Source organism: Castor canadensis, chromosome 10 (assembly GCF_047511655.1).
Source record: "Castor canadensis chromosome 10, mCasCan1.hap1v2, whole genome shotgun sequence".
In the NCBI taxonomy this organism is placed as follows: Eukaryota; Metazoa; Chordata; class Mammalia; order Rodentia; family Castoridae; genus Castor; species Castor canadensis.
Genome location: NC_133395.1, coordinates 112,121,720 through 112,146,323, shown reverse-complemented (window position 1 = coordinate 112,146,323; position 24,604 = coordinate 112,121,720). Strand labels below are relative to the sequence as shown.

The window sequence follows — 24,604 nt, the reverse complement described above, 5'->3', positions numbered from 1 at the left end:
CTCTCTGTGATGACAGTCCCTTCCCTTATCTCCACTCTGGGGAGCTTCATCCCTCTGTGGACCACGAGGTCTGGCAAAACAGAGGTCGATGCTTCTGTCCCTACATCCCTGAAAGCAAACCCGGTAGTCTCCCTGAGTCAGTTGCCCCTCGGCCAATCTGTAAGATTTATTGATTTTTTTGGCTGCCCTGAGGTTTGAACTCATGCTTGTTAAGTAGGCGCTCTTACCGCTTGAGCCACTTCGATAGCCCAATCTGTGAAGAGTCTGTCACTAGTAATTTCTCAGCATTAGCTGGCCTTATCATTACTACTACTAGTATATTCTCATCGCTTGTACACCCCATAAAACCCTGGCATCTCTTAAAGCTGGGGTTGGTCTGCCGGGACAGAGCTTGGCACCCACTAGCCCTGTGACCTTGATTGACCTTGCCAAATCTCAATTTGCTCTTCTGTAAAGTGGGATTTCCACTGATTACCTCCCCTCTCTCACCGAAGACTGGAGGAAAAAGTTAAATTCTAAGCCAAACCTGGAACGTGGAGTTGTTATTATTATTATTATTATTATTAGCAGTAGTAGAAGTAGCGCATTAGGGCAAATTCCAGCAGGACGACGCAGCCTGACGCACACGGTCAGGCGGCCTCTAGGTGTCTAGCAATTTCGGGGCGGGGCGGGGCCGGCGTCCCCTCGTCGGCCTGGGGTGATCCGGCGCCCCGCCCCGCCCGCCGCCCCGCCTCCAGGGGCGGGTCTCCGGAAGTCTTAACGCGCCCCCGCGAGGCGCTGGGCCTCGGCCGCTGCCAGTCGCCGCTGGAGCTCCCTGCTGTGTCTTTGCCCTCGGCGCCCTCGCCCTCGCCCCGCCGCACCATGGAAGGCTACCACAAGCCTGACCAGCAGAAACTGCAGGCCCTGAAGGACACGGCCAACCGTCTGCGCATCAGCTCCATCCAGGCCACCACGGCAGCGGGCTCGGGGTGAGCGCAGGGCGCGGGCCCGGGGAGGAGCGCCTGGCACGGCGCGGCTCGGGCAGGGCGGAGGAGCCGTCAACCGCGGCCTCGCAGGCTCTGTGTCGCTCTGCACGATGCCACCACGAGGGAGGCGGCCGGGCGGAGCCTTGCGCCTCGCGGACCCGGGGAGGAAGGCGTCTTCCGTTGCGCCAGCACTCGGGCCCCGGCTTCCCGGTTCGGCCGTGTGGGCCTAGGTCCTCGGAGCTGTCCTAGACTCCAGCTCCCCGCTCTGCACCGTGGCACGGGGGTGGTGCTCGTAATTTCGCCAAGCATCCCTCTGCGACGCCACCGAGAAAGCCACCATTATTGCTCTCCTGGAGAAGCCGGCCCTGTGCCGTGCGCGCCGCACGCGCATCCCGCTTAGGCCCTGTTCACAAGCCTGTGGGTTCCCTCGGTAGCGTTCCGCCTTGCAAATGGGAAACCAAAGCTCCGAGTTTGGGTCAGATGTTCAAGATCACACAGCGAGAGCTGGGATTTGAGCCCTAGCAGTTCCAATTCGAGAATGCCTCTTTTCCATCCACCATCTTGCGGGAGGCTCCAGGCCGGCCTTCTCAGCATCTCAAACTGTGCTTTCCCCCACTCCCCTCGTCACTACTTCACATTACTGTTAATAGTAGGATGGGTCTGGAGTTTGGATGTGGGGGCTGCTGAGAATTGGGGGGAGGGGGGGGAAGCGGCACGTGCACGCAGATTCCAGGCGGTGGAAAGGGGAGGTCTGAGATCTTAAGCTGGGGCGGGAGATTGGGGTAGGGAGTTGGGAAGGCCGGATGGAGACTTGGAAAGCTAATTGAATTAAGGAGTTCCAGGATCCCAGCGCAGTGATGAAGTCCTGGTGTCTCCACACTTGGTGATGTCAAAGATTCCAGTGCTCCACTTCTGGCCTGGTGTGAGGCCCTGTTACAGCAAGTGCCCCAAAAGTAACTCATGCCTTTCAGTGTAGGTATGCTTTCACCCTTTGAGCTGTTAAGACACTGTTCTCAAGAGGTTTGAATCTTCTGCAAGTCACTTTCTTCCCACCCCACTCCATGCATTCTTTGGACCTGTTATCTCTCCTGGGTTTTAATTAGCCCTGCCTTATATGAGATATGCCTTGCCCAGGCAGGGGCCTGGCTTCCTCCCAGTGTGCCCCTCTCCCCAACCTGGTACACAGTGGGTCTACACACCTTATATTGCTGAACTACTGCAATATTGTTTGGTACTACCGGATCTGCGTCTTTTGGATATTTCATGGGGTCTGAGATCTTGATGGAGAGACAGAACTTACCCAGCTAGTGTTACATATCTGAGCATTTTTCAAAGCTGGATAAGACATGCAGACATTTACAGGGTCACTAAGCAGCTAAGTGGATATTCCTGGTACGATGTAGCATCCTTGATTGCATTCTGAGAATAACCCTGTCAGACAGATTGTATTATGCTCATATGTTTATAGATGAGAACACTGAGGCTAGTGTGTTAAGTGATTTGCCCCCGCTGGTAATTGGTGGTGTTTAGACACACTGCCTGGTGTCTGGCTGTCATGAGTAAATCCTCTTGGGCACTTGGAAAGCACCAGACTGGGGAAAGGAAGGCAAGGGGAAAGGCAGGTGCAGCAATGCAGATACTAGTTTAAAAAGTACTTAGGAGAGAAACAAAGTAACATTTACATTTACAACAGTAGGGGGCTCCCAAAACAGTTAATCAAGTAGGGCTCATGGTCCTTGTTAGATAGTTTCCACCCAGAAAAGATACTGCATATTGCTACAGAGAGTTACACCCATGTTTACATTGTAGCCTTAAGGAGGAATTTACTGAACTCTAAAGTATTAATTTGCAAAAAGAAAAAAAGAGGTGTGTAAAATCTGTGATTCCTCTGTATAAGTAAAAGATGCAGGAAAAGAAATACTTACAGAAGGAAGTAACATTTTATGCAACACTTGTCACAAGAGAGATTTTGAAATGTATGTGCAAAGAATTGTGTGTACAAAAAATATTCAAAGAAAACTTGAGACATGGTTCCTTGATGTTTTTTTGGTTGCCCCACCACTCCCTCACCATAGTGGGTGAGTTCTATCAAGGAAAGACTCAAGACTAAGGTCCTGGCCCAATCTGGGCTGCAGTCACAGCTGAAGTGACCACCCTGTTAGAGTGTCCCCTCTTCAAGGACAATTTACAATCTGGTGATGAAACAGGACTTTAGTCCAGTCTTTGCTGGTCCCCCACTGAGGCTGGACTCAGATGTTCTATCAGTGAGGACCAATGATATTGGGTGAAGTTCTGATCTCTTGATGGCTTTTCAGTACTATACCATCACCAACCTTGTGGCAATAGACCTCACCAGGCCCCAGCAAGTGAGCACACTGGCTCCTGTGTTAGGAGCTGGGCCCAGAGGCAGAGGGACAGAGCCTTCACAGAGGCCTTTTTGTTGTGACAGTGGCCAGAATGTCTCTGGGGTCATCTCCCTGCATGGGCTGAGGAAACTGGCAAGGGTCCAACTCATCCAAGCTTTTAAAAAAGGGGAAACCCCAGTGGCCTTATCAGAAGTAACCAGGATGCTGAGCCTAGCAGAAAGATTTTTCAGTACTTACCTACCAGGGCCAGACTGTTAAGCAAATGGAGCCAAGTGTCATTTTTAGATACCATCACAGTCAGGCCTGATTCAAAATGGAAGATGTCCCCCAGGACTTCTTACAGCCAAACCTGGCTGTTGGGCATAAGGAGATGAAGAATCTAAATCAGCTCTATTCCAGGCAGCTGTATCCTTGTCAGAAAGGCCCTGCCTATTCCAGAGACTCAGTTTGTTCATATTTAAAGGTGAGGTTCATAGAAAGGTATATTGTTTTGTCTTTGCTACAGTAAAATGCCTGAGTCAGTTAACTTTATAAAGAAAATAGGTTTATTTAGCTAATAGTTATAAAGTCCAAATAGCATAGTGTAGGCTTTGGTGAAGCATTCCCCCTCATGGTGGATAGCATAGTGTGTGGGGTGGGTGAAGAGATCAGAAAGCCAGAGAGCAATTCCTCAGAAAGTCAGGAAAATCAGAAAGTCCAAGGGTATGCCCCCAATTGACCTAACAACTTCCCACTAGGCTACATCTTTTTTTTTTTTTTTTTTTTTTGGTGGCACTGAAGTTTGAACTCAGGGCGTCACACTTGCTAGGCAGGCACTCTTACCACTTGAGCCACTAGCCGGTAGGCTCTCTCTTAAATGTTCCACACCATCTCTACACTGCCATACTAGAGACTGAGGTTCAAACACTAACCTTTTGTGAGAGAGACATCAAAAACCATGACAGTTAGTTTTTAAACTGAATTCCTTAGGAGTGGAGCTGGAAGAGCACAGTGAGCAGGTCCCACAACCTGCTGTAATAGCTTCACATGCTTGTACTAAGGTCACTATGTAGTGGCTGGGATTATATCCCTGTTCCCTAGCTCTGGCCTTCAGAGGTATTTTAGCTAAGTGCTCAAGAGTGCCACCACTGGGTCCTGGCCTCATGTGGATACATCATCTCTGGGCAGAAAGGGCTGTCCTGGGCTAGCTTCTCCATTCAGGCTGCCTTGGAACCTCTAGTTCTTGTCCCACCTGACCCTGACCGAGGCAAGAGCAAAGTCGTTGAGATTACCTCAACAGCTGCTGCAACAGTATTGCTCAATTCCGTGTGAAGACACCTGGGTTCCCTGAGACGACTGAGTTCTTTGCCCAAGTGACCTCTGAACTCAGCATGGCTAATGGTCATTGATTCTTAAAGCTAGGGACAAGGTGTAGTTCCCTGGCTGGGGTCTGAGAGAGACATAACTTCTTGTGAACTTCAACACTGGCCCCTGTTGTAACTCTGGCCCTTGAACTTGGTCTGTTCAGCAGGCCTGTTGTCACCAGAGCCTGGTCCCACAAAATCAGGAACTTTCTTGTTGCACATACCACAGTTACCTACCCTGGTTGCCTAGAGTGCTCCCTGAGAGCTGGGACCTACACAGAGCTGAGCTCTTAGGCAGACTTCTGCTCTTGCCCTACATGGAGCCAACATGGGGGTGAGTGGATCTGCTGGGAACTGGCATAGTTCCACCAGCAGGTGGGTCTGCCTGATGAGGTTCACACTCAGAAGTCAGTTGCAGTCATGGACTGGACATAATCTCCAAGGGTTGCACAACTGGTGAGAGAAGTGCAGACACTTGAGAACTTCCTCCACTGGGCTCTCAGCACCCTTTTCCTCCTTTTACAACTTTATGGAGGTGTAATTTGTGTATCATACCATTGTAAGAGTACAAATCTGGGATTTTAAAAAGTGACTTAAAATAAATTTTAGTGAATTTATCACATCTAGTTTTAGGCCATTCATGGTCCTAAAAGATTCCACCTGCCCACTTGAAATCTCTCCACATTCCCACCCAAGTCCCAGGCAGCCACCAGTTATACTTTCCTATCTCTGCAAATTTAATTCTTCTGGACATTTCATAGTAATAGAATCATTACAGAGTGAGGTCTTTTGAGGTCTGACTTCTTTCCCTTACCCTAATTTTCAGAAGTTATCTAGATAATAGCACAGATTAGTACTTGATTTCTTTTTATGACTGAATATTCCTTGTGATTATTTCACATTTTGCTTATTCATTAATTCTCTTACCTTTTTTCCCCCTTAGCATTTTGCTTTTGTCTTGGTTCTGCTATCCTTGGGCAAGTCACTTGTCTTCTGTGGACCTTAGTGTCCCATCCTCAAATTCAAGAGTTTAAATTTAATCTCTGATACTGGTAGAAGTGACCATTAAGTGATCAATTGCCAATTTTTGCACACTGTACCCTATTCTGCACACGTGCACACTACCTTGTTTAGTCAGTTTCTCTTATTTTCATTTTACAGAGAGAAAACAGAAGCTAAGAGGTCATAGCCCCAAGGTCACAGAGTCAGGATACATCATTTCTTCACTGTGTGTCAGGTGCTTTTCAGGCCGTGGACACAAAGTGAACGTTCTCCAAGTCCTCAGAGAGCTTGTGTTCAGTAGGACACACAGGCAGTAAGTAGTCACATAATGTCAGAGAGTGGCAGGTTTGTGCATCAGGTAGTATAGTCAGGGATGGCTTCTCAGAGGAGATAACATGGGGCAAAGAACTGAAGAAACAGTCTGAGGTCTGGAGTCAGGTTCATTCCAGGCAGAATCTGGCTTAGTAGTTTGAGGAACTTAGACTCCGCCATCCTGGATTGTCTTCCAAATCCTTTATAGTTGTATGTGCATAATAAATATAAATAACATACATACATTATAAACAATGAGCAAGAGTACTGTAGTCCCTCCCTCATCTTTACTCCCCCAGAAAGAACACTCTGGATTTTTTTTTTTTTTTGTCATTCCATTGTTTCGTTATAGTATATAAAAATAACATTTTGTATATTCTAAACAATATGGTCTCTGTTATCTCTGCAGATCTGTGATTTTCTTTTTTCCATATACTATATTTTTGAGATAACATGGGTCTGTGTTGGATGTGTAAAGTGTGGATCACTCATTTTCACTACTGCATACTACTCCATTAGATGACTGTGCTGGAGTCAGTCTATTCTGTTGATGTAAATGTGGGTGGTTCCAGGTCATGCCCTTGCCATTAGTGTGGGGACACCCCTATTTTGTTTCTTAGAACACACACAGAGTTCATGTGTATGTCTGTGTTCCTCCAACTGGAATTGATCTTAGGGGATGTACATCTTCAGCATAGTTTTATGTATCTTCATTGTTAAAATACTATTCTTGTTTTCTATTTCTTCTTGAGCCCATTTGGGTAAATTATTTTGCCCTAGAAATTTTCCTGTTTTCAAACTTATTTACATCATATAGTTCAGAGTATCTTTTTGTCATCTTTATTCGTACCCTTACTTTATTTCTGATGTCATTCTTCTCATTCTCTTGATTCTTCAATGTCAGAAATTTGATAAAAGTTGATTGTCTTTGGGTGCTTGTGTCCTTTCTATAACTTCTTTTTTTTTCTTTTAACTTCTTTTGTAGTTTCTAACCATTCACAGTTGCCAAGGTGAGGCTGTAATTTAGGATCTTAGCTTCCTTGGTTTGTTCATTCACTGAGAAAGTTTGTGACCCCTCCTCATTCAGGCCCAGCCTGCATCTGGGAAGAGGAAGCTTATGTCCTTATCTCTTGAAGGAGCCAGCCAGAGGAAGGGACCTTCTCTGGTTCTTTCCTTCAGGAAGTCTTGTGATCAGGAGTGAGTGCTAAAAGGTGAGAGAAGCCACTCTGGAAGAATGTGTGTTCTGCAGGAGGTCAGGTAGGAAAGATGATCTTCAAGAAACTGTGGGCCTAGCTCCAAGCTCCCCACATCCTGCATCGATCGAACTAATTCGTACTGAAAATGGACTCTTCAGGCTAAGGTAGCTTTTTGAACAAATTGTCAAGTCTACACGTGACCCCTGTACAGCACAAAGAGGCAGGTGGTAGGGTAAATACCCTATTGCCCCTGCACCCTATCCCTCACTTCCTCTATAGCCAGTCTGCATCTTAGGGTGTGTCACACACCGGACCCTAGGGTGGGACCCCTACCTGCAGGTGTCTTGACTCAGGCAGGTGGAGGTTTCAAGAAAAGCTTGAGCCCTAAGGCCATTGACTCTTTGCTTTTGCCCTCTGCTGGGCTGAACTTAAAAACAGCTGAGCCTCCTGTGTGCTCAGTACTTTACACAGAGCCCTATCTCAGTCCTTGGTTCAGTTCTTCCTTCTTGCCTGCCCATAGCTGGCGTAGATCCCCAGCTTGCAGATGAGGATTTGGAGGCACCAAAAGGTTTGGCACCTGTCCCCTAGTTGATGGTGGGCAGTGGGGATGGGGGTACCTTTTACCCATGAATTCTCTTACTGCCCCCCCCAGTACCCCTTCACAGCATCCCCATTTGAAGTTTAGAAGCCAAGCCCCAGAGAAATGAAAGGAGTAAGTCACACACCTCAATTGGCACAGCCCATATCCCCGTTCCAGGACACTTTGCAAAGGGAGAACCTCAAAAGAACTGAGGAGGACCTTTCTTTTTTTTTATTTTGTATGTGTTTACTTGGTGGGTGTGGAGACAGTGCCAGGAGCTGACCAGACACAGGCTTTGAAAGGAATAAAATATTGCAAGCTCCTCAGGGGCCTAGCAAGGAGAGCATAAAATCAACTGCTGCATCTACTTTGTGGCTTCTGGTGTCTCTCATGGCTGACCACCTTCCTCCACATCCCCTTTCTCTGGCATGCCTCTGCCACAAGCAGAGAGCACTTACGGCATGCCCTTTCTCTCCTTGGAGCTCCTCCTAGTGGGCATGTGGAAATGTTACCCTGTGGTCACTCGGTGGATGTGGTGAGTGGAGCCCCTGATCCTGACTTCTTTCTCCTTAGAGCAGTTTGGCCCAGAATCTATCTGCTTCCTTCCCCACTATCACTTCCTCATTATAGGGCCATGACTTTTCAAACAGGGTTCCTTGGGAGGGTGGGGCTGCCTTTGGAGGTCCGCCTGACTGGTGTTAATCCAGGTGTCCTCCAGCTGAAGTTGGCACTGGGGGCAGGGGATTAGGGTCCCTGCCAGGCAGGAAAGATTCTTGTTTACATGTCCTCACCTCCCTCTTTCAGGTGTAGTGTCATTCCCCCGTGACCAGGAGTTCATAGAAATGGTTAAGTATAAGGTGATTGTGTGCTGGCAACGTGGACACTAAACCAGCATGGACAGTTCTCTCGATTCCTCTACTAATGTGTCTATCTTGGGAGTGACTCACCCCTAACCCAGTGGGGGGAGACATGGAGGGGAAAAGGGGTCTCTGTGAGGTGGCTTCTATGAGTCCCCAGTGTTGCATGTGCCCTTGGGTTTGACATTGGGCATGTTTTAGTGTGAAGCTCTTTGAAGATCAGTGTCAGGGCTGAGTAGTGCTGCATGTAGGGGAGGCTGAGCTCCTAACGGAACTACAGACCAGGGCTCCAGGGTTAACCAGGAGTTCCGGCATGCCCAGCAGGACCTCCAGCCTCTGGCCCCGTTCAGAGGCAGAGACTAGCTTAATCAGGTGGGGGTGTCTTTGGAGACCTGAACAAATCTCATCTCTAGGATGTCATCCTTGCACTTTCTCGTATTAATTCCTTTGCTCAGGAGCCATTCAGTTACTAAAACAAGAGTGTAAGAGGGGCGCCCTCTTGGCCCAACCACTCCCGGGCTGGAAGGGCAGGTTCTTGCTTGTGTTAGCCCCACCTCAGCCCTTACCCACAGACAGAAAAGGTTTTAATTTTTACAATTTTAGCCTTTGTAGAGGATGACATTGTATGTTTGCCTTTTCTACACAAAAATGTGGTTCCAAGTACTATACTAACCCCCAAAATGCCCATTTTAAAAAGCTACAGGGTAGCCCAGTTATATGATTAGAAAAATCAAAACCTGATTTTTTCAGGTTCCCACCCCTGTGTGTAGGCTGCTGGGAGGTTTGTGGTAAGTGAGCCTCAGTCTCTACTGCCCCATGGCCCCAAGAAGACCAGCATCTTGGAAAGGGCAAGGTGCCCCTCACAGTGAGCAGACCCCGGACTCACTGTTGGGATGTGGTTCATTGGTCAGTTGTAGAGGTGCCATGGCTCCTCAGCTGAGCCCTTACACTACTGCTAGCAGTGAAAACTGGGCTCCACCCCATACTGACTGCTACATAGTTCCCGCACCTCCCATGCTGGCTTTGGGCTGAATCTGCTGTGCTTGGTCTCTCCTGCCCCCTCCTTTCTTTGGCTGTAATCCAGCCGTAGAATTTTCCAGGGGCCATGACTGAGGTCCTAGGCTGGTGCCCTTGGGAAGGTATGACTGTCCCTGGCATCCACTAGAAGGCAGCTCCCAAGCCACTAGCAGTGGCCTCCTCGAGACCAGGGAACAGGAGCATGTGGCTGTGTGGTCAGCCAGGTCTGTGTGATCCTCCTAGGGACAGGAATACATAGGCCTGGGGTGAGTGCCATAGGTGAGGAGTCTGGGGCCATGATACATGTGTCTGTCTTCTCTTCTGGGCCACAGCCACCCCACATCATGCTGCAGCGCTGCTGAGATCATGGCTGTCCTCTTTTTCCACACCATGCGCTACAAAGCCTTGGACCCCCGGAACCCTCACAATGACCGTTTTGTTCTCTCCAAGGTAAGAACCCCTACCCACTGCCAGCACCGCTCACTTGTGGCTGGGTGTCACATGGGCCCTGGAATAGTAAGTGCAAGGAGAGCTACCCCTACTCACCCAATTAAAGCCCAGGCCTGATGCAGCCCTCCCAGGAACCTCTCCACCTGTTTGTCCTGATACCTTGCTCTGTGCTGACCCAACCAGCAAACTTAACCTGAGCTGAGGAACATGTGATGGAGTTAACAGGTTACACTTCCACAGAGCCAGATACATTAACAAGGCTCTAACCCAGAGGAATGAGGTAGAGGCCAATGGAAATGATGTTTCTGCTGAATATTCCACTTGCTTTGATCATTGGCGGGCAGAACTTGAATCCAGGTCTGGGGTTACATTGTGGCTTTCTGGCCCAGTCTTTCTGTGTGTGCTAGCACTCAGAAGAAGGCCACACCTTGCTCCCCTTTAGAAGAGGTGGTCCACTTCAATAGTGTTTGGGATGGGGTCGCTCTTTTGTTCCTCTTTTGGTGAAAGTCACAGGCACAAACCATACAGCAATTGCCTGAGATCCACCTGTCCTCAGGCTTGGCTCAGCAGCTTCTGGTGTCAGGGCAGGCTATAGTAAGGCTTAGAAGTCTGTCCAAATCTGTCACATGCCAGAAACCAGGGATTAGAGTGGCCGGCTGCCTGCGGAGGTTTTGGCTTCACTCAGCTGCACAGCTGTGCCCCCTGCACTTGTTGTAGTGCCTGCCTGGCTTTGGTTGTGGGAACTTCAGGCTGAAAACCAAGAGGCTGAAGAGGGATGAAAGGGGAGAAGTGGCCTTCATTTGCTTCCTCCTCTGAAACAGATACTGTTTCAGAGCTGGCTCAGCCAGGCCCTGGGGCTCAACATGCAATAGGAAAAGCCCCAATTATTGGCTCTCTATGTGACCACCTTTGCTTTCCACTTCCCGGCAGGGCCATGCAGCTCCCATCCTGTATGCAGTCTGGGCTGAAGCTGGCTTCCTCCCTGAGGCAGAGCTGCTGAATCTGAGGAAGATCAGCTCCGACTTGGACGGGCATCCCGTTCCCGTAAGTATACCTGCTAGGAGCCTCCGAGGCCACTGCCTCCACTTATTTTTTTCCCAGGCATGAGGGAGGGAGGTAGCAGGTGTCTACTGAGAAGCTAGAGGTGTGAAAAGGCAGAGATAAGGAAGGAAAGATGAGAGTTGTTTGGGACACGTAATATTCACCTCAAGTTTCCCTTCCCCGCTGGGCCACAGGCTGGATAGATACCACTTAGAAAGAGGGTCACTGGGGAGGTGATCAGGAAGTAGCAGCAGATCCTAGTGATGCCCAGGAAGGAACCCAGCTTGCTCCTCAGGACGTCAGGTGGTCTTCCTGCAAATGTTGGAGTTTATGAGTTATCTTAAGACTCGTCACCGTGGTCTGGGTACTCACTAAGGCCAAACATTCTACATTAATTTTGTCAAAAATTCTCCATCCGGTTTATGAGATAGACTGTTTAGAGATGAGACAACTTGAGGCTCAGAGCGGGTTAGTCCCTTGCCTGAGGTCACACGGTTCACTGGAGGGCAGAGCTGGAATTGAACCCATTCCCACTTGCTGAGAGTCAGAAGTCATAGTCTAGGGAAGGGCTTCTGGAGGGGAGGGGCTCACTGGGTTTCAGTGGGAGTGTGCTGCTCTGACTTCCATGGCTGGTGAAGCCAATTGGAAACTCTCAGCTCTGTCCTCTCCCCACGTGTAACTGTGGCTCTCTGTCATGACAGAAACAACCTTTCACTGATGTGGCCACTGGCTCCCTGGGCCAGGGCCTCGGGGCTGCTTGTGGAATGGCGTACACAGGCAAATACTTCGACAAAGCCAGGTAACACCTCTACTCCCCACCTCCATCCTCAGTAATTTTAAGAGGGGTCCTCAGAGACTGGGTCTTACCCATTCGCTGCTCCCATTTGTCCTTGTACAAGGACTGAGTAACATGTACATATGGTATGTTCTGTCCTCACAAAGACCTACTGAGGATAGCATGGCTCCCCCTTTTTCAGATGAGGAAGCAGACCCAGAGGAGTTAAGGGACCTTGCCCAGAGCCCTGCCAGTAATGACTGGCAGGCCAGATGTGCACCAGAGTGCATGGTGCTACTGCATGTCTTTGGCCAGGGTGCCTTGACTGAGTGCCTGCTTGCCCCTGAAGTGCCTAGACCAGGTCCCAGAAGGATCTGCCTCCCATCCCCCATGCTAGACTAGGCACCAGGAATCCAGGCCTAGGCTCTGTGGCTTTATCTTGGGAAAAGGTTAGGCTTTCTGTTCTAGAGGGTTCTGGGGCATTTGAGCCACCTCGTATCAACCAGAGAAGAGATGGACATCTGAGAGACTAACTTGCAAGGGTGGTTGAGCAGCCTGGTTTGGTAGACTTGCTGCTGTGTTACCAGGTGGCTAGTAGAAAAGCCCCCACAGCCTTTAAGACAGCCCATTGTATATTATGAGGTTTCACCTTAATAAGCATCTGGGAGATGGGGAAGGGTGTGGGGAGTTACCCTCTTAAGAATGAGGAAACCAGGTCCTCTGGTTAGTGGTGGGAGCATCCAGAGGACAACCAGAAGCCTCAGGCTGCTCTGTGAGGCCCAGGGAAGGCCAGGAAGTATGTGGAGAGCCCTGTAGACAGGGAGCCTGAGCTGCAACTGGTGCCACCTCCAATGGTTAACAGTTCAACATCACTCCTAGAGGAGGAGGGCTGATGGGGCCTGGCATGCAGGGAGGCATGAAGGACCCAGCCATGCCACAGAGGGCTTCCTATTGCTCTGCAGCCCACCTTTCCTACAGGAGAAGAGCCGCAGCCAGGGCTGTAGTGGGGCTGGCAGGTGAGGAGGCCCTCTGAAGACAGGTGACTGCAGGGACCCTGCCCCATGGGGAGCACCTGCTGTGTGCAGGCTGTGTGTCCCAGGGACTCCTAAGATAACTCTCCCAGATCCCCTCAAACCAAAGTCACCTGGCAGCACAGCTTTTGCATGCAGTCCCTGGCTGAGCTTGGGGGCAGGTTCAGCTACACCCAGAAGTGATTCACCTTGAAGTAAAGAAAGAGTCAACAAACAATGGGATGTATGTTTAAGAGTATTTCATTGGGCCTGGAACTAGAGATGTGAGTTAATTATTTCCTACAGTTGCTTGAAATAATTCCCCAGCATAATGGAATAAGCCAATGAAGGGAGAAGGGGTTTAGCGGGTTCCCAGAGACCAGGTTGGCTTGGGGCCAGGATTGGCTTAGGTCTAAGTCCTCAGACCATACCTGAGGAAGGGAGGATAGGACACCAGGGGATTATCAGGCCTGGCCAGGCACCCATAGGTTACATCTTGCTATCAGGCTGGCACTTTTGCTCCCTGCTGTCTCATTTGAAAGCTATAAAGCAGTGTTAAAAACAAGTGGACATTTTCTTTGTTTTTAACTCCTTCCCCAATTTAAATCTAATAATAAATTATATGTCCTCCACATTATCATGGAAAACTTACAAACATCAAACTTAATATTCTGCTTTAAAACACACACACAAAACCCTTCTATCATGAGCATTTTCTCACAGTGTTAATAACTAAGAGTTAATTTTAATGATTGCACAAAGTTTTGTTTTATGGATATACTGTAATCCATTTAGCCAGTCCTTTGTTGTTGGACATGTAAGGTGGTTTCCAAAAAAGTTCTGTAACAACCTCTGACTTTGACTTTCTGTTGATTCAAGAGTGTGCTCACTTGCAGCCCCCCACCCCTAGAATCTAACAGCCCAGACAGCACCAACTCAGATTACCACAGACTTCTATAGCCCTCCTTTCCTATTCATAACCCCTTTCCCAGCATCTTAAGACCTCAGGACACCCTCCTGATCTGCGCCTATTGGCTCTGCAGGGCCAGCCTTATCCCTGTTTTAAAACCCAGAGCTATGCTGGGACTCTACTCAGCTTTGGTTGGACTTCCCTAGAAGTGGGTTGCTTAGGACAGCAGCCAGTCTGCTTTCCTGGAAACTTTTTTTTTTTTTGGGGGGGGGGTGGGGGGGATGGGTCAGACTCCCTACAGACCTCTGGCTGAGTGCCATCAAGGAGACTACATTTGGGAGCTGCTGTGTCAGAAGCCTAGGTCCAGGAGGGTCTCTGTGACTATGGGCCTATGGCCTTGCACTCCTGGCCAAGGAACAAGTGGACCCACCTGGTGGAGGCCTCGGAAGATAAGCATCGGGCAGAGGGAGGAAGTAGGGAGCTTCCCCTGTGCTTTCTGAAGTGCTGAATCATGCTGACAGCTCTGAGACTGACTGGCCCAGCCTCCTGCGTGCTCTGTTTTGGCCCTGCATCAAGGAGACTGGAGGCTTGGATGGCTCAGGCTTCAGCTGCATGGAGGACCTTTCCCAGGAGCAGTAGGAAGATTGCTGGGGCCACACAGTCCCTGAACTTATGCCTCTACCTCTAGCCTTACCACTTTGGTACCCTCCCTTGAGGCCAGGGAAGCTTCAGTTCTCTGGCAAGCGCATGCTGAGTTCCATGCTCTTTTACCTTGTCACACTGCCTTTGAGGTGATCAGCCTTGCCTGTGTGTCTAGAGAAGAAAAAGGTCCCAGGTGGAGAAAGGGCCAGGCCCCACCCTATATTTATCCTATCTTCAGATGCCCTCAGGTGTGCCAGTTCTTCCCTCAAGTGGCCTGAGCCATGGCCTTCCCAGTCCAGCTCCTCCCAGCAGGGTGAGCCTGGTTCCTTTTCCCACTGACTCACCCATCAAGTCCTGGGCTCCAACACCCCAGCTGGGTGGCTTAGCCCTCTCTGTGCAGAGCAGGTAGTTTGTCCATCCACCCACTCATCTTCATTTTCCTCTTACAACAACCCCCATTCTTTTGGCTCTTAAATTGTCCAGATCCCCCCAGGCATTTCTGGGGGCTTCTGGCAGTTTCCTGCACAGCCATTCCCTCACATGGTATGGACTTGGGATGAACAGCAGGGACCTGGTGATATGCCCTTCCATGTCCCTGCTGTCTGTTTTGCACAGCTATTTATGGCTATGCCTCTACCTAGCAGGTTTGGGCTGCGGGTGTGACTGAGGCCCTTAGTTCAAACCCCATTAATCTCAAAGGCAAAGAGAAAAAGAAAAAAGGTTCCTCAGAGGGTGGGACAGGGAGCCTGACAGGCCTAGGGGACAGGGACTAGCCTCTCACCTGCTCTCTCTCTGTCCACAGCTACCGGGTCTATTGCATGCTGGGAGATGGGGAGCTATCCGAGGGCTCTGTGTGGGAGGCCATGGCCTTTGCTAGCATTTACAAACTGGACAACCTTGTTGCCATCCTTGACATCAACCGCCTGGGCCAGAGCGACCCGGCCCCACTGCAGCACCAAGTGGACATCTACCAGAAGCGCTGTGAGGCTTTTGGGTAAGTGCAAGGCTGCTCAATGGAAAGTTGTCTGTAATCGATGCTTTGTGGAGACAGGAGCAGAAGACGAGTGTTCTGGATTCTTGGTGAATTGAACAAAGAATTGGACAAAACACAAGCAAGCAAAGAGTAGACTTACTGAAATTGCAAATGTACTCCCATAGAGGATGGGAGAAGGCCTAAGAGAAAAGACTCAATTGAGGCCTGTTTATGCAGTGATTTAAGGCAAAGCTGGGGTCAAAAGGGGGCTGAGAGGGGTGTCCCTCTTATGATTGCCAGAAGGATGTTCTATAACTTATTTTGATGCATATGTCCCTACCCATAATGCATCCTATTATAATTACATGCATGAGATGCAGTCCATAATGTATGAAACTTTAAGTTGGGGGGGGGGTCTCAAAAGGTCATCTGAGGACAGGTTCCCCAACCCTCATATATGCTAGTTCCAGGACTTCCCCTCTGTACAAACATCCTCCCTTATCATGATGCAGCAGCCACTGAGCTGACCACAAAAAGGGGCCCCAAAGACATTCCCAACCAGATGCTTCCTGAAGAATGCATGTCCTAGGCAGGACTTTTATGGCATTTTATCCAGTCAGTGTCCATCCCCTCCTGATCAATCTGTACTTCCCAGTTCTCCTGTCTCAAGACTGCTGTCCTGGCTTTGTGGGCTGAGGTCTAGTCTTCAGTCTTCAGAAAGTTTATTTGCACAATTGAATGGCACAATAGTTCTCAGAGCTTCTCACATAGTCTTGCTTTGTTGTTGGGGGAGGAAGGCATGAAAGAGGCTCATTCCATGAGACTGAAGATCATATGGGTATGGTGAGGGTGAGCATCAGTTTGATGGTTACCCCTGTGCCCAGCTCTAGCAAACCTGGGGAGGAGGAATAGGCTCCTTTTCCTAGTAAAATGAGAGGCAGGGTTTCTCGTTTTACCCCTTGGGCCTTAGTGATCATGAATTCAGAGTCAAGTGTTACAAAGTAGGGACGTCCACTGGTAGGTGCCAGCCAGAGGGACCTTCACCTCATTGTCTCCATCCCCAGCCCCAAGTACAAACTGTTCTGCAGTTGAGGCTCTGAGGGACTCAGACCCCCAGGGTCCACAATGACTAAGGAGGTTATGAAGGGGAGGACACTGGGCTGGGCCATGCAGGGCTTTGAGGGCCTTGACTGAGACCTCCAAGGCTGCCCTTCCTAGATCCCTGCCTGTGAGCACACCAAACTAATAGAAACATCAAGGTTACCTTGCAGTAACACAGTACTTCTGGTAACTGACCATATAAAGGGAGAGGATGAAAGAAGGGAATGTTCTTTCTGTTGGATAGATGGGAAAACTGAGCCACAGGGCACCTCCAGGGGCTCCCTAAGGGACGTCAGTCTGGGGAATTGGAGTATAACCCTGGCAGTGCTCGCTGGGGCCTTTGTCCCTAACAAGATTCCTTTGGTCCTGGTTCTACCACTTTGTGACCTGGGCAAGTTACTCCACACCTTCAGTGTTGCCCCCTATAAAATGGGGCAACAACCACACCTACCCCCATGTGGGGTCAAATGGGTTAATATTCATAGTGCTTAGCACAATGCCTGCACAGAGTGTGTGTTTGTTGCTGTTTTTATTACTGCTAATAATAATTACTGCAGTCCAAAAAAGTTTGCTTAAACAGGATTGCCCTGCTGCCCTCCCTGCCCCACACACACACCCAGCTCCTTGCTGTATATGTTGAACAGCATGGTTCATTGTATAAGTTTCCATATCTGGGAGGAATCAAATGGGTTCTCCAAATAAAAATTAGGCCTAAAAGTACAAGAACCTAAGAGAAGACAGATTCCAAACATGGTGCCTTATCCCCAAAACAGTTCTCAATAGGAAATGAACAGATTAGGAATGAAAAAGATAATACATGAGCTAAGCTTTGAATTATCTAGGAGGAGGAAATTTTTTCAAAGACAAACAAGAAAGTAAAATAATGTGGAAAAGAAAGAAAACCCAAATTGGAAATGGCAGCTTCTTAGGCTTTCCAGCTTGCGTTGCAGCTGTGGGGTTGGGCACAGGCAAGCATTCTGATGCCAGGCCTTTCCCTGGGGGGTTCTTCAGGGTGCTCCAGCATCTGGCTGCCCCTCACCCTGTGCCATCTCTGTCCCCAGCTGGCATGCCATCATCGTGGACGGACACAGCGTGGAGGAGTTGTGCAAGGCCTTTGGCCAGGCCAAGCACCAACCAACAGCAATTATTGCCAAGACCTTCAAAGGCCGTGGGATCACAGGTCTGCATGCAAGCCTCCCTGCCCCTGTATGGGGCCCTGTGGCTGACTGAGGGGTGGGGACAGCATGGATCTGAGCTCCTTGTGCCTGAGGAAGGGCCAACATTTATCTGCCTCTTGAACATACTAGGCTCTAGGGAAGGGGGACAAAAGGTACTGGGTTCCCCGAGATGACTGATCTACAAAGCTGAGCCAAATCAGCCTGTTCTCAGTTGAGTGTCATGTGCAGACAGGAGGAAGTAGAGGAGGGATTTGGAGAGGGTCTGTGAGTAAGAAGGATACTGAATGAGCCAGCCCTGCACCCCACCCTGGTTAGTACTTTGTAGAGTATCCTTGGTAGCCTCAGTAATCTGCCCTGAGCTGAAGGCCTGACACCACACCAGCCCCAGAACATAGAAAGACCTGGGTTCTCTCCTAGAAGAGGAGGGTACACCTCAGGCAAAGGGAAAGTGCTTCACAGAGGCCTGTGTGAGGCTTAAGAGGTGGTTCCTGTTCCATGCCTGAGAAAGAGACAGACATGTCACTCCCTGGCACTCAGAGAAGGACTCCAGACCCATGAGCCTGGTTTGGCTCTTGCCCATTTTAATGATAGGAAAATGGGGCTAAAAGTAGTTAGGGACTATGAGATATCACACCCAAGTTAGACTGGCTGTAATTGAAAAGAGAAAAAATAACAAATGCTGGCCAGAACATGGAGAAAGGAAAACCCTCATACACTGCTGGTGGGAATGTAAATTAGTACAGCTGCTATTGAAAGCAGTATGGCAGTTCCTCAAAAATCTAAAAGTAGAACTGTTGTGTGATCCAGCAGTCCCACTACTGTGTGTAGCTAAAGGAGATTAAATGAGTGTGTCAAAGTGTGTCTGAGTGTATATTGCAGCACTGTGCACAGTAGCCAAGATAGGGACCAGCCCAGGTCTCTACTGATGAATGAATAGATAGAGAAAACACAGCCATAAAAAGAATGCAGTTCTCAGGTTGGGAGTTAGTCAGTGGTACACTGTCTTGCCTAGCACATGAGTCCCTCCCTGGGTTCAATCACCAGCAACACTGACAAAAAAAAAAAAAAAGAATATTTTAAACTATATATTTATAAATTTAAGAAAGAAAAGAGGGAAGAAGAAAAAGAAGAAAGGGAGGAAGGGAAGAAGAAAAGAAAAGCGGTCAGAGACAAAAGGGAGGAAGTTTATAGGACTACAAAGCCCCGAGTTGGCTTCTCTGTGCCAGCATTTGGGTATTTGACCCTTTTGAGGTCTCTTGGTAGCCTGAGAGCTGTTGGGTGCTAACTAGGAGTGTCAGTGTGTCCTTGGCTGTGCTCAGGCTACACTGACCCCTGAGGTGATCTCAGGAGAGGGATATTAACTTTTCTGGTCCCTCACAGTGAAGTTCTGAGGCATGGGCATGTCTGGCTGTTTGCAGATCTCACTTTGCTGCTTATAGATACATTGGGTGGACCTTGGTAGTACTCACTCTGTTCTGGCCTTCAGCTTCCCTTTCTCATGGCTAAGGTCCCTCTCAACCCACTAAGAAATTGAGTCTGTGATTTCTGCAGCAGACCTGTCTCTGCGGGCTTGTAGGGATAGGTGCAGGGGGCACAGTGGCAAAGGGGATGGGGCTGCGTGCTTACAACACACATCTGCCCACATGCATTCCCTCTCCTTTCCACTCAGCCAAGCTCTTAGGACCAGCACTCAATGAGTGGTGGGCAGATGAACAGTAGGAGTCCTGTTCTTTACGACATTTCTTTTCTATCCCTGATGGTGCCCAGTCCTGGACTCTGCTTGGTCTGTCATTCCTGTCCTTTCCCTGAAGGGTCTGCCCTGGAAAAGTGGAGGACCAGGCCTCTTGAAGCAGGCTCCCTGGAAGGTTCTACCATGCCTGACCCTCTGTTCTATGTTGTACCTGCAGGGATAGAAGATAAGGAGTCTTGGCATGGGAAGCCCCTCCCCAAAAACATGGCTGATCAGATCGTCCAAGAAATCTACAGCCAGATCCAGAGCAAAAAGAAGATCCTAGCCACCCCTCCACAGGAGGATGCCCCCTCAGTGGACATTGCCAATATCCGCATGCCCACCCCACCCAGCTACAAAGTTGGGGACAAGGTATATAAGTTGGACCTTGCTCTTCCAAACTGACCAGGGGTGGGGCAGTCCTGGTTTTCTGGCTTCGCAAATCTAAGATGTGTCTCCTGGAAGGACTGGGAAAGAGAAAGAGATTAGTCTGTGATGAGGAGGGAACCTAATGCTGTGTCAGTTTTATCTACAGAGGCAAAGAGGAGACGGGACTTGCCCATAATCACACAGTAAGCTGCTGGCAGAAATGAGAACAAAACCTGGCAAAGGTTAGGCAGGGCTGTCCTGCTCCAGCACCTTCCCCTGAATGAGTCCATCCTTGCAGCCTGCGTCCAGCTTTCTGACTCCCAGGCCCTGTATTCCTATGCACAGACATTCACCATAACCCTTAGCAACTGTGTGTTAATTGGGTTTTCATTTTCTGTCCCACATTTTTATCCTTCCCTAAAAGCTTCAGAGACCCACAGAGGCAGGCAGGACTCCAGACTCAGACCTGCGCGTTCTCCAGTGGTACTCAGAGCCTCCTGCTCTCTTCCCCACAGATAGCCACCCGGAAGGCATATGGGCAGGCCCTGGCCAAGCTGGGCCATGCTAGTGACCGCATCATTGCCCTGGATGGAGACACCAAGAATTCCACCTTCTCAGAGATCTTCAAAAAGGAACATCCAGATCGCTTCATTGAGTGCTACATTGCTGAGCAGAACATGGTGGGTACCAGGGGTGAGCATCGGTCTGAGGGTGCAGGGGCAGGGCTAAAGCCCTCCAGCCTCTTTGGGCAGCCATGTGGGCAGTACCAGGTACCTGCTGTGGACCAGCCAAGTTAGAGACCACAGGAACAGCTAGAACTTTTGAAATGATTATTTGAAACCAAAGGAATTTGGTGTTTGGAAATAGATTGCAGGATCTGTGGGGGCTCACATGGCATTAGCATACTAAGATTACAGAATCCTCTGCTCCCCAGAAGGTGACCTCAAGGGTCCTAGGCTCCTGGCCACCCTCTGCCTGCCCTTCAGAACTGACCTGCCCCACCTGTCCCCAGGTTAGCATCGCTGTGGGCTGTGCCACACGCAACAGGACAGTGCCATTCTGTAGCACTTTTGCAGCCTTCTTCACACGGGCGTTTGACCAGATTCGCATGGCAGCCATCTCTGAAAGCAACATCAACCTCTGTGGCTCCCACTGTGGTGTGTCCATCGGTGAGTTTAGCCAGGAACCTTGCACCTGTAACTTCCCTTGACTTTGGGCCAGGAGGTATAGGAGGGGTTGGACCAGGAATCCATAGATGGGGGATCTTATTTCAGCTTATCCTTTCCCTCACCACAGGGGAAGATGGGCCCTCACAAATGGCCCTGGAAGATCTGGCCATGTTTCGGTCAGTCCCCATGTCAACAGTTTTTTACCCAAGTGATGGAGTTGCTACAGAGAAGGCGGTAGAATTAGCAGCCAATACAAAGGTTGGTCATATAGCTGTTTTTTCTCATACTGGCAACTATCTCTTCCCTAGAGAGACAGAAGAGGAGGCCAGCACAGAGGCACAGATCTGGTCACTTGCTGCCCCTGAGGTGTTTCTAATACCTTGCCCTTGGTGTTTGTGTAGCTTTAAGAAGTTAGACCAGAATTAATCACTGTACTCTACTAAGATTATACTGGCAGCCTCTGCCAGTTTGGCAATTGACAGCTATTTGCCTTTTCTGAATTGAATTCTCCAAGACAGAGACATATGGTCCAGATCAAGAGTTACCTTCCTATAGATCTGTTTCTCTGTCTGAGGCCAGGAGGCCTACAGATGCATTCTCAGGAGTAGCCCCAGACTACATAGTAGTCCAGACTACATAGTATTTCTTGTCCGGAGCTGGGAAATCCATAGAAGTTTCTCAGGCATACTTAGGGAGGTGCCAGACTACAAAGGGCAAGCAAATCTCTTTTCCCTGCTAGAATACCTGGGATACCATGACTGGCCCCACCTCACTCCCCTACCCCTTAACCTCTTGGGATTGACAGCTGGAATTGGTTTGCACGTGAAAGGGTGAACCTTTCTAGAAAGAGGTCAGAGTTACCATGCCATGTATTCCTTAGTTTATCTGCTATGATCGCAGGGCATTTGCTTCATCCGGACCAGCCGCCCAGAAAATGCCATTATCTACAACAACAATGAGGATTTCCAGGTTGGACAAGCCAAGGTCAGTGTTCATGCTGCAGTGAGACCCTACGGAGCAAGTTGAACCCCCCCTACTGCCACTCCCAGCAGTCAGGGCCCCACCACGCCCCCAGTCCCTGTGGCTCACTGGCTGTGTCTCACCCTCTGTCATCCCCAGGTGGTTCTGAAGAGCAAAGATGACCAGGTGACTGTGATCGGGGCTGGGGTGACCCTGCACGAGGCCTTGGCTGCTGCCGAGATGCTGAAGAAAGGTGAGGAGAAAAGGTTCCAAAAAGATAGAGCACCACAGACTTGAGAAAGAGTCTCCTCTAGTTAAATGATGATGGCAGTAATTAAAGCCACTCTTTGAGCACTTAGTACTCCATGCCCAACAGGATGCTAAGTCCAGGGGTGCAGTGGCCACAGTCCTTGCCCCTTAGCCCCAGCATGGTAATCAGATCAAAGGTCCTGGAGCCTGCCAATGGGGCTGAAATCACAATTCAGCCCGCACTAGTTAAGTAAGTTATTCGCCATCACTGTGCCTCAGTTTTCCCATTTGTAAACTGGCACTTTCTCAATAGGGCCATCATGAAGATTGAGTGTGACTTACTATTTGTCATTATTAGTATTATTATTAGTGTGCAAATGTAAGCTAATGGTTGCTAGATAGGCATTAGGCTCCCCTGCAGTAGAATCACCAAACAGATGTCCCATTTCAACCATGCTGAGCCCCATGTAGCAGAGGGTGGCATGACATCCTCAGAGTAAGTAGGAATTGATCAGCAAAGGGAGGGGCAAAGAGAGGTGCAGGCAGGAGTGGCATGTGCAGAGCAGTGAAGAGCTAGAAAAGCCAGAGAAGCCCAGCCTAGGCAGGAGGGAGCAGGTGTCATGCTTTCAGCAAGGAAGGGCAGGCTTGTATCTTTCCTTCTGAGAAGGTCTTTCTGTTAAGTCCTCACCTGACCCTCTTGACACCCTTCTGCCTGTGGCTACAGCTGCCCTCGCAGTTGCCCCACTCATAAACATTGCTTTCAGATACCTGGTGCTTTCCCTGTGGCTCCCCATTTTATCTTCAGTCATCATGGGAGGTTGGGGAATGCCACTCAGGGCCCATGCATTCCACTGTGTGTTCTTGGACAGTCCACAGAACATGCTGCTGACCAAGACCTCCCAGAGGGGGTTGGGAAAGCATGAACTCAACAGTGGGAACAAGGGAACAGTTGGTTCTTCCCAGGATATGGACAGGCCTACCGAGCTTTATTGCTCAACCCCCAGGATATCTCTGTCCAGGGGGCCATTGAAGGCCCGCTGTAGTACAGACTGCAACTCCCAGCCCTCCACTCAGCACCTGGGCCTTCTTCCCTCACAGAGAAGATCAACATCCGTGTACTGGACCCCTTCACCATCAAGCCTCTGGACAGAAAGCTCATTCTTGACAGTGCCCGAGCTACCAAGGGCAGGATCCTCACGGTGGAGGATCACTACTACGAAGGTAATTGAGGCTGAGCCGGACAGGTTCGGAAAGGCTGGGCAAGGGTCAGGGACCAGAGCCCAAGAGCTTAACCTGACCTTAAACTCCTTCAGGGACATAATCCACCTTTTCCACTCTTAGCCGGTAGAGTTGAAATCCATTCTGGTTTCCTGAGTGTCAGTGCTCATGGAGCCAAACCAGCAGCTATAAGTTAGCTGATTCCCCAAGTCAACCCTAAGACCTGTTAAGAGGCCAAGTCACAGTTGCTCTAGATGACAGCTCTGAGTTTTGAGGGCCACAACTGCCCTCCTGAGGCTCAATAAAGGAGGTAAGGTGATTGTGCAGAATCACACATAGAAAGCCATGTTGAATTTCTGTCTTTGGGTGGCTTTCACAAAGTGGCATCTACAGTACGCAGCACCTGTTCCTCTGAGTGGCCTCCAGAGAAAAGATGGGTTTAGACTCTAAGGTCAAGTATGATGTTAGTCTGTTGATGACTACCTAGACCAGAGGATGATGTTAAAAAATGATTTAGAGGCCACTGTTGGGCTTATAAACGTAATCAGCTACTCTGGTTAGGGAAGTAGATCTATATAATTTTGCCATCCTTGTCTCAGGGAATAACCTCAGACTGAAGGACTGAGACCTGCCCCTGCTCACCCTGGCCTTGTCTTCTGACTTATCTCCTTTCCTTTGCTCAGGTGGCATAGGTGAGGCAGTGTCCACAGCAGTAGTGGGTGAACCCGGAGTCACTGTCACTCGCCTGGCTGTTGGCCAAGTACCAAGAAGTGGGAAGCCAGCTGAGCTACTGAAGATGTTTGGTATTGACAAGGATGCCATTGCACAAGCTGTGAGGAGCCTTGTTACCAAGGCCTAAGGAGGGCATGGGGTACTGGGTGGGGATTCTGCACATTCCTGAGAGATTCGGCAAAGGTGCTCAAAGATGTATTGGGAGAAGGAATAAATATATGTTTTGAGAAAAATGAATGACCCCTGAGATGTTTTTTCCTTTGATGAAGATTCAGATAGTATCAGTGCTAGGAAGATGGTAGAGGGAGAGATAGGGATGCTGGCATGCTTGACTTGGGGCTAGGACCTAGGTATCCTAAGGAATCACCTCCACCAGTCCAGCCTCTGCCCTCCACTATCAGAACTGGTGCTGCCTCCTAAGCATGGCCAGGTCACGCTTGCTGGGATCTGCATTCTAGCC

At 49.5% G+C, this 24,604-nt stretch overlaps 1 protein-coding gene across 1 annotated transcript; it reads left to right on the top strand.

The window, feature by feature from the left end:
• The first annotated feature begins 758 nt into the window (after window positions 1-758).
• Window positions 759-24,377, top strand: Tkt (transketolase). The gene is made up of 14 exons (XM_020175201.2): window positions 759-968; window positions 9,971-10,088; window positions 11,019-11,132; window positions 11,831-11,928; window positions 15,269-15,460; window positions 17,602-17,720; window positions 19,626-19,819; window positions 20,332-20,496; window positions 20,829-20,985; window positions 21,113-21,243; window positions 21,886-21,969; window positions 22,105-22,198; window positions 23,293-23,415; window positions 24,096-24,377. Exons 1-14 carry the CDS (start codon window positions 862-864, stop codon window positions 24,269-24,271), a joined length of 1,872 nt encoding a protein of 623 aa, XP_020030790.1. The 5' UTR covers window positions 759-861; the 3' UTR covers window positions 24,272-24,377.
• The last annotated feature ends 227 nt before the right edge of the window (window positions 24,378-24,604 follow it).

What these genes read in the sequence shown, in the direction of transcription:
- Tkt (XM_020175201.2), top strand. Translation starts at nt 862, where the DNA reads ATGGAAGGCTACCACAAGCCTGACCAGCAGAAACTGCAGGCCCTGAAG. An exon ending in CAAAGGCCGTGGGATCACAG is followed by an intron (nt 17,721 to 19,625) that starts GTCTGCATGCAA and finishes TTGTACCTGCAG; the next exon opens with GGATAGAAGATAAGGAGTCT. An exon ending in GCTACAAAGTTGGGGACAAG is followed by an intron (nt 19,820 to 20,331) that starts GTATATAAGTTG and finishes TCTTCCCCACAG; the next exon opens with ATAGCCACCCGGAAGGCATA.